The 9,805-nt window shown below is 46.0% G+C and overlaps 1 protein-coding gene across 2 annotated transcripts; it reads right to left on the minus strand.

The window, feature by feature from the left end:
• Positions 1 to 23: 23 nt before the first annotated feature.
• Positions 24 to 9,565, minus strand: M6pr (mannose-6-phosphate receptor, cation dependent). 2 transcript variants are annotated; one of them, XM_075982868.1, is made up of 7 exons: positions 9,120 to 9,565; positions 5,644 to 5,823; positions 4,639 to 4,802; positions 2,778 to 2,887; positions 2,328 to 2,458; positions 1,561 to 1,687; positions 24 to 1,421 (listed from the first exon to the last, which is right to left on the minus strand). In XM_075982868.1, exons 2-7 carry the CDS (start codon positions 5,820 to 5,822, stop codon positions 1,299 to 1,301), a joined length of 834 nt encoding a protein of 277 aa, XP_075838983.1. In that variant the 5' UTR covers position 5,823; positions 9,120 to 9,565; the 3' UTR covers positions 24 to 1,298. The 2 variants fall into 2 exon arrangements, with proteins under 2 accessions (XP_075838983.1, XP_075838982.1); XM_075982867.1 differs by having other exon boundaries at positions 2,778 to 2,882; positions 4,634 to 4,802; positions 9,120 to 9,368.
• Positions 9,566 to 9,805: the final 240 nt, after the last annotated feature.

Genomic DNA, 9,805 nt, shown 5'->3' on the forward strand with positions numbered 1-9,805 from the left:
TAACACAAATGACAAAGCCAGCATGTCTTGTATGTTTTTTAATTATTATGTTTTTGTACAAAAAGTGGTGTATTATTTTTCATTTAAAACACCAGGAAAGGATGCAAACAACAAATGAGATGCCTTTTTAAAAAATAACATTAATTTTCTTGTATAGAAAGAAAACAAAACGCCCACTACCATTGTAAGGGTACTGAGAAGTTAGAGTGTATCATTTCATTTCCTTCTCTAAGGTAACAGGTAGCCCTGCCTTCCCACCTCTCCTGTGTTCAGATGAGCCGAGCTGTTACTTAGTAGCCTAGGTGTTCACTATGTGATTCTGGGCACATGGCCTAAACAGAAGTGGGAGAGGATTAAACACTTTTTCTCATAGGTACATGGGTAAGACACTTCCCTGAGCCAGCAGGAGGGACGGGGGCAGCAGTGTTCCCTACCCAGAGCAGAGAACTGCAGAACCTCCATGTCCACGTCTGCTTCCATTCCCTTTAAGATTGGGAAAAATATAAAAAGCCAAACTACAGACCTGTGAGAAAAGTGCAATACAAGTTTGGAAGTACTAGTGGAGAGGGATGAACAAGAAACGAAAGAAAAGCAAAGCAATCCCACCACAAGGGGACACAGGTTCTAGGGCCTCCAGAGCATAGGTCTATTTCCTTTAGTATAGGACTGCCTGATTACGTACTTGGGCTACATATGGATTTATAACCACAACCAGAGCCCAATTGTAGCCATCCAGCCACAGAAAGACCAGAACAATGTGACGGCACCTTAGAAGCCTGTAGTGGGGAAATTTCACATTTCTTTCATGTCCTAATCCCACACAAGGGACATTTTAGTGACTCGCTGCAGGCTCAAAGCAAGTGGCAGTATTTGGGCTACAGCCAGGTAAGCACTGCAAAGCAGCTCTACACAGTCCATCATGGAGACTGCTATGGGGATAGCAACAACAGGAAGCCGTCAGAGCTACAAGCAGCCTTTGTCTTTTGTTTTTTTTAATTAAAGAAATCCAGTGTCTCAACTTGTGAAAATGTTTAGACGGACAGGGCTCGTGGCTCCCTGCCCATTTAGCTGTCTTTGTTCTTCCTGGCGGCACAAGAGTCAACCCCGAAGACCCTCTGTACTTGTGCGGAGGAGAAACAATAGGAGCAGAGGGAGGCAGTTTAGGGTCAAATCAAAAGCCCACTGGAAAGCAAGAATTTTAATGGCAAGGCGAGAGATGCGAAGAGACGGCTTGAGAAGTCTGGCTGTGTATGCTTTGGTTTGGGGACTGAAGAGGTGGCTGGACATTAAAAGTGCAATCACATTGGTAGCAAATGATCATCCCTTTCTTCCGACTCTTCCCCCAGCTGGTCATCCCCAACTCCACGATAGGCAGCAGGCACGTTGCGGGGTTTGGAGCGGCACACAAAGTCACAACCATCCTGTAGGGGAAAGCACAGGAAAGAATATCTGTGTTAGAGTGAGATCACATGGTCTCAGACTGTGACAACTGGTTTTCTCCAGGGACCACAAAGGGAACATCCCAAATGTGAGGCTTAGCTCAAATGAACTGCCACTTACAGCTACGAGGTTGCCAAGGTCCTGCCAGAAGGCCAAATGGGGAAACTGCTCCATTCCCTTGGCTCCCACCACCAGTCGCTGGTATAAGAAACCCCCCATGATGTAGACGGCAACCAGGGATGCAAATCTGGAGAGGAAAGGACATCACTTAAAATGTATCAGCTCTGAAGAGGCATCACCTTCCTACAGTAGCTACTCAGAAGGCCAAGGCTGACCTTCATATTCAATATTAGCTGTTCCCTAAACTGAAAACAAAAAAGGGCTGGTATTCCTTAGAAGACCTGCTAGGACACTGCCAATCTGACAAAAATAAACACCCAAGGGGGAAAAGACTTGGTATATGATTCTAATAGCCAGGAATCACCATTAACCAGGATTCTGTTTCTTCAAAGTTCTACTGATGTAATTAATAGGACAGTACTGAAAACTGTCCAGCCTTCCTGGGAAAAACATAAGCTAGGAATGGTGGTGCACACCTTTAATCCCAGCACATGGGAGGCAGGGACAGCAATTCTCTTGAGTTTGAGGCCAGCCTCAGCAACATAGTGACTGTCTTGAAAAAAAGTTTTTGTTTTTTGTTTTTCCTGTTTTGCCACTGCCAGGAACCGAACATAGGACACCTCATGCACACTAACCAAGCACCATGCCACCAAGTTACATCCCCAACCTAGTTTCTTTCAACTTGAATGGTCAGGTATTTTATAGTCAGCCCCCTCCGATTCTGTGTATGTAAACACACATGTACTGAAGAGGTAGAAAGTACTCACATGACCAGTAAGATAGAGCCCACACTGAGGTGGGAGGCCTCTGGTGAACAGGCTACGCTGCTGTCCATCTCAAAGAGGTACAAGCAATCCTGGACTTTGTTCCGCTCCTCTGACACTGGGTTAAAATTGCCCTGATGATAAGTGGACCAAACAGTAACTATATGTATACGATTTTTTCTTTCAACTTGCATCCGACAAACAAGAATACCCCTCAAATAAACCCCCAAACATTTGCTGCTCCTGGCTAAGTAGTCCATGCTCCATGTATGGTGTGAATCTGGCACACTGAAAGTTTCAATTAGTTTTCTCCTGTCCACTCCACACAGACTTGTCTTCCTGTTAACCCCCCACCCCTACCCCATCAAGGCCACTCCACACAGACTGTCTTCCTGTTGATGCCCCTTCCCCACTGTCAGATCTTTCAATCTGCTGTACCCCAGTTCACCTCACCGCTAGTGTGTGTCGATTGCAGGAGATCATCACCACTGCACGACGCTGCTCTTTGCCACAGTGGTTGTCATATTCGTCACCCCCTTTATAGATCAGCATGATCCAGTTACCTAAGGAAGGACAGCAACAGTGGCACTGTGGAGTGCAGGGGAAACAGAGGCAACAGAGGGTCGCACGGGAGAGTGGAATTAGCCACCAAAACTGACTCTAATTAATGCTAATTGCTATAATCTATACATATGAATGATAAGCTAAAACTTCTTATTTTGTAAAAGACGAGTTTCGCTATGTAGTTTTGGCTGGCCTTAACTCACTAATTATATAGGCCTGGCTGGCCTCAGCTTATCATCTTCCTGCCTCTGCCTCCCACGTTTTGGGGTCACAGGCATGAGCCACCATGCCTGGCCTTAAAATGTGTTTCTCAACAAAACTCTGTGTTTCCTTGTGTTAGACAGTAAGAACTAGTTATTTAAGATTAATCTTACTTTCTACATTAAAGATAGGCAACATTAAAAATAGTTCTTATCTGTGCTTTTATTGACTAATGACCATTTTCTCAACATGTAGCAAAAAGAGAGGAGGTTCTATATGATTGCTAGGCATCAGAAGTCCAAGACAACACAGATAAACTCAAAGTGGATGCTTACTGAGTTGGGAATACATTTCTCTCAGTATTTACTACTTTTAAAGTCCTTTGCAAAATATTGCTCAACCATTAACCATGTGAAGTGAATAAGTAAGGATGCTTTTAACTGTGCATATGAGAAGATTTTAAAATCAGTGAGCTGGTGCCTCAAAATCATCTGTGGTGATCTGAGTGAGTAAGAATTGAAAGGCTCACAGATTTGAAATCTTAGTCACCAAGGAGTGGAACTGTTTGAAAGGATTCTAAGGATTAGGAGGTACGGCCTTGCTGGAGGAGATGTGTCATTGGGGGTGGGCTTTGAGGTTCTAAAAGCCCATGTCAGGCCCAGAGTCTCTCTTGTTACCTATGGATCAGGATGGAGAATGCTCAGCTACTTCTCCAGCACCATGTCTGCCTGCATGCCGCCACGCTCCCCTCTTTGGTGACAGTGGACTAGCCTCCAATCAAATGCTTCCTTTTATGACACTTGCCTTGGTCACAGCATCTCTTCACAGCGCTAGAACAGTGACTAAGACACCATCATACTAGGAAAATGATGATTTGGGTAAAGAATTCACTCATGTGTTTTATTTTGTTCTTTATGTAATGAGTATCTAACTAGATAATTTATCTGCTTATGGGAAGAAACCAGGTCACAAGTGCTCCCTTCCAGTGTACACTTTCCTGACATTTGGAAAACACAACTATGTTAGTACAAAAAGGTGGTGAATTATTTTTCCTTAAATACTCACTGGTTTGCACAAAAAAGGTATTTTAAAATTCAACTGGCAAATTTGGTTAATTTGATGAGAAATGGCGGTGGCTGGTGTGGAACTCATGACATATTTGGGAGCCTAGAAGGACTGCAGGCTGTGTGAAATCCTGGCTGGACTCACACCCATCTTCACTCTCGCTCCTTCAGTCTCTCCTACTACCCCTTCCTTCCAGCTCTCTTCCTGTGCTACTCAGGATCAAAGCCAGAACTCTGTGCATGAGGGTGAATGTTTTACCTCAACTGTTCCCAATCCTCTACTCTTTTTGTTAAAGTTTTGCACTGTCTTCAGACACAGAGGTGTCCTGAGCTGTGGTTCCAGAGCAGCCGTGGAACTAGGCACTGTGAGGTGAAGTCTCAGGTAGTCCAAACTCCATAACATGACTTACTCAAAAAGAAGGGAGGGCCAACACATACAGGATTGTTAGAGACTATGTGGGATTAGTCAGCAGGAAATAGCTTACTTCCATTGAAGAGGTGAGTCTCATTGATCCTCCCAACCACCGTCTCCTTCCAGGAATTTTTGCTGATCTGCACCAGGCCTGCCCCAGAGTGGTTGCCAGCTTCCCGGCATATTCTGAATTTGTAGATGTATGTGTCCAAGCCCTGGCCCACAGTGCTCTCAAAACTTCAGAAGACAAACAGGAAGAGAAAGAACAATATCACTAGTTACCAAGCTCAGAAAAAAAACAGACCCCTCCCTTTGATGACAACCAATGTGCTAGATGCACACTTGTTGTTTATGAGTTATTTATCGCTTCAGAGACTGTCCTGCTTGTTGATAATAGAAAGCTAGATATACCACCCCAAACAGCTATTCATTCTAGAACACCTATTCTAGTTATGCAAGTGTTGGCTGTTTCCCTACAACAAGGGACAGTCCCATGTTTAAAAATCATTTTTTATGTATACAGTGTTCTGTCTGCACATATGCCTGCAGGCCAGAAGAGGGCATCAGATCTCATTACAGATGGTTGTGAGCCACCATGTGGTTGCTGGGACTTGAACTCAGGACCTCAGGAGGAACAACTAGTGCTCTTAACCTCTGAGCCATCTCTCCAGCCCTTAAGGATCATTTTTATACTTAAAAATGCCCTGACAGTGATGAAGACATACTTAGACATGCATATTTTTAAACGTGTCTGTTTGATGTTTCTGAAATCTTAGTATATGAAGCTATCAAGTTATGTTCTGATTTCTACAAGCTTGTGCTTTAGACCCAGTCATTAGAAACAGGTAACTTTTCTGTGAAGACAAGAAAAACACACACGATCACATGGCTGTGAACTTGGTGTGTCAGTAAGAGGGAAATGTGTTACAGCCAAATAAAACTAATACTTCCAGAACTCAGATTAGAGACCATATCATTCACGCACTCCTTCCACAGTAAAGCTGAAGAAAAGTCAGTGAAAGGAAAAGACCCTTAATAAAGATAATTTCTTAAACCCTGTCAGGGTCTTCGCATCTACCTTTTGTTGAACAGTGGCCGTAGCCTCTCCAGGAGAGCCTGCTCTTGCTTCGACTCCTTCTCATTGTCTCCTACCAGGTCACAAGACTTTTCTTCTGTCTGCCAGGATTCTCTCACAGCCAGAGCCAGGACCAGCAACAGTAACAGTTCAGTCCTCCAGCAGCCAGAGAGGGGGAACATCCTTTTGGAAGAGTGTGTTGAGGGTGAAGGATCAGGAAAGGAAACAGATCAATCACATGACTGCAAAAATTAATGGTATTTTGATTATGCAAACAAAAAGCATGAATCTGCTTCCAAACGAACTATGCCCAGTGTAGTGTCAAATGTCTTTAGTCTCAGCCCTCAGGGGCAGAGGCATGTGGATCTCTGTTTGAGATCAGCAAGAGATACTTGGTGAGTGATTCTGTCTCAAAGACCTTCAGAAAACAAAAGCTCAATAAAACAAAGCAAACTATGAGGGTAAGAAGATGAAAATAATGAATTATGTTAGCTTGGGTACATCCGTCTTTGCTTTGTTACTGTTTGATGAAATTTACACTGTACTAGTCCATCATCCAAAGTGAACTACTAGTTTACAAATAAAGCTGAAGTCAGTGGCCTGCCTTAAAACAGTCCAATCATGACGTGAACAGACCTTCCAGTATGTCTAGCTTGAGGTTATTAGAAAGAAGTGAAGTAGAGGAAGGAACTTGGATGTGCTGGACTGAATAGGCTAAGAGCATTCCAGGAGCACCTAGCAGTCTTTCTTTACATTCACTGGAAGCATGTGGGATGGCAGGGAGGCAGCCACAGCACCTCAACTCACCTCTATTACTCACACACCACTTCTCTGGAAAACCACCCAGTCATAGAAGAAAACTCATTCGGTCAAAACAAGGGATTAGAAGTTTTCCAAAACCTGCTCCAGCCTCTCCAAGTCACAAATCTCAAGGGCTTCTAGACTTTCCATGAGATGGCTGTCTTCTACACTGCTGCATTCCCTTCCTGTTTGTATGATTCTAACAGGCCTATCTATGGCCCATGTGAGACACCCCCCCCCCCCCCAGGCTATCTGTGAATGCAGCTCAACATATCTGTGGATGACAATGTCATATTTCAACGTTGAAAAGTTGGATATCCCTTACCATCTTTGTAGTTAAGCCATAGTGAAAGTTTCACTTGAATCTATTAGGAATGCTTCAGGCCATTGACATTGTTCATTTTTAAGTTTCCATGTTTTTCTGAGACATTTGACTCTTCCAGACTTTCCTTATGACAAGAAAATGGCAGCTCCGGCCTTGTGATCTAATTGCATTTCCCTTTCTCCCTGAAACTTAATCTGAGTCTTTATTTCCCACATGCAAGGAAAGCAACAAATGCTTGGGACCTATCTACCTGACTTCACATACCCCAAACATCAATCCACTACAGAAATACAAACAAGGCATTTCCACACAACAATCACTGGTAGCCAAGAGGTCAAAGGCTCTCCTAAGACATCTCAAATGCTAAACAACAGGACCCCTTGATAGAGCGATAGCCGTCAGCCAGGCACTACTTGAAATACTTAACATGCATTACTCAACCCTCCCCAAACCTTATGTAGTAAATTTAATCATCTCTTCAAAAGGCAAACAACAAACAAAACAAACACCAGCGACACAGCTGGTGGAGGAAGAGCTCAAGGTCTGCGTGCCACTGCATTATAGAGCTTCCATCATAATTCTCTGGGATGCCAGGAGAAGCCAAAGCAGAGCTGCCTTTTTTTGCTTTTAGACAAGGCAGGAAAGGGAAGCAACTGCTCACAGAGTTAACTGGACTGTGACAAAGAACTCAGACGTAAACCCTGGCCTTCCCTGAGCTCAGACGTAAACCCTGGCCTTCCCTGAGCTCGTCTATTGCTCAATACACAGCTCAAGCAGTCAAATCACTGAGTGGTTCTTCTGCTAACCGACTCTGTACCATTTCCCTTAAGTGTTCTCAGGACCCAATTGAAATGCTAACATTCTGTGCTCTGATGCTCCCCCCACCCCCGGCATATTTTGGAGGGATGCTCTCCCAGGACAAATGCTTTGCACTCTGGCCTAAAAGTTAGTTCCTCATTAGTTAACTGTTGCTGCTTTCTCTTCCCAAATGAGGGCAAAACATCTCACAAAACTGAGAAGGGATGAAGAATGCGAACAAGCTGTGGTAGGCATTAGATGAGCTGAAGGACTTGTCGTTTGCTCATCTGTTCAAGATGAAGAATAAGTTTACATTCTTTCTAGCTTAAGATTTGACTGTAAGCAGGGCAGCAGCTGGCGCTTGCCTTTAATCCCAGCCTTCGGGAGGCAGAAGCAGGTGGGTCTCTAAGTTCAAGGCCAACCTGGTCTAAAGTCCCAGGAAAGCCAGGGCTACACAGAGAAACTCTGTCTTGAAAAACCGAGAGAAAGATCTGACTGTAAGTTTGAGCTGCTTCTCTTTGGTTCAGTGTGGTGTATACCTAGATGCTTAATCCGTTTAGTTAAGCCAGAACTTATCAGTAGTTCAGTCTCTTGGAAAAGTAAGATAAGGGGACCGAGGCTTACGGATGCCTACTGAGTTCAAACAAAGCTTAAAAGAGTGAAGTTACTAGAGCAACCTGGATGACTAATGGCATGAAGGCATTCGTTGGGAAACTTCTGATAAACACCGGCACAAGTAGAGAACAGTATGCAATTCAAGCTGCGGGGTCTCTTTTTAATATGGTACAAATAGACCTTTAAAGGGCACGCATTTTTCGGTGTGTGACCTTGAAAAATCTTCAATTTCCTTATTCTATAGGGACAGATCTTTTGGCGACGCTGGAACGGTCTCCTTTACAGGTCGGCCAGTGACTAAGTTAGGGATTGGGAAACTGCTGACACCACTTATCCTCGCTCTTTCCCACTTATGGCCATTTTCCATTTTCTAATGGAAGCTTTACTTTCTTCCTCCTGGCTCACGGCAGCCAACCCTTTTAAGAGCAGTCTGAACTGGCAGAAAAAGCCCCATGCTCAAAGAGCCTCAAGGAAGTGGTTCTATGCTTCAAACTCCCTACAAGAACACAGGTAACCCCTGTTACTCTTTTCCACGCCAAGCGTTCCTCGAACTTCTTCCAGGATCCTGGAAATCCTCGCCTTTCATTTGCTTCAATCCCACACCTGACCCGAAACGACGCCACTTTACTTCCATGACCCAGGTCAAAATCCTTTCAACAAGCATCCAGGAACACTTCGCACATCTCCACACTTGGCACTTAGTTTTCCCCACCTTCAAAACATCTTAAATTCCTTTTTGATCTTGGACGTCCTCCCCCTCACTCCTGGTAGTCTGACGCTCTCCGTGCTCACACCTTTCGCCTCCACTCGTCCCTACGGCTCCCTAGCAGGCTCTTCGGCTGGAACCACCGCCGAGCGACACTCCGGGACTGCGTCTCCTGTGGCGCAGGGGTGTGCAAGGACCCCAGCCCGCCTCCTCCTCCACGCCCCCCACACTCACGTGTCACGGAAAACACAGCAGCCGAAGCTAAGGAGCCCCCAAGAATGTGGCCCTGGGGCTAGGAGACGCGGCCGGAGAGCGGCGGGCCGCAGACCCCGGTCCTCGGTTCCCGGCGGAGGCCAGTGCTTTCCAAAGCGCAGCTCTGCGCCCTGCTCCAGAAACCGGAAACAGGAAGCGGCGAGAGGCTGCTGAGCAACTGCTCCTCCCACTAGACCCCCGCGGCATGTGACCGCAGCACCATCCTGCCCGGGTCCTGCCCCTGGACGCTGATTGGTCGGCAGCCTAGTTCGCTACGTCCCCGTCCCATCAACGCCCATTCACTCCGAGCTTGTCAAGATCAGCTTCTTCTTTTCGCGTCGCCTTTCTACCAATGAGGCTCGAGCCCCGCCTCCAGGGACTCCGGGCTGGGACTCCCGACTCACGCGGGGGTCACGTGCCAGGTGTCCGGCTAGGTCGGGTTGAAGACAGGACCAGAGGGCGGCCGGCGGAAGCCGGGTGTCGCTCCCTGGGCTCGCTGGGAGTTGTAGTTTCTGCTCCCGAGTCTCTCCGGGAATTGTTCTTAGGGCTCTTCTGCTACCGTGGTGGCCTCTGTGCGGCGCTGCTCAGCCACCCGCCAGCTGGGATCTCTCCTGGTCTAAACTTAGTTGACTCAGCGGCTAGGACAGCGGAACGTCAGGACCCTGCGT

Source organism: Microtus pennsylvanicus, chromosome 8 (genome assembly GCF_037038515.1).
Source record: "Microtus pennsylvanicus isolate mMicPen1 chromosome 8, mMicPen1.hap1, whole genome shotgun sequence".
Classification (NCBI taxonomy): domain Eukaryota; kingdom Metazoa; phylum Chordata; class Mammalia; order Rodentia; family Cricetidae; genus Microtus; species Microtus pennsylvanicus.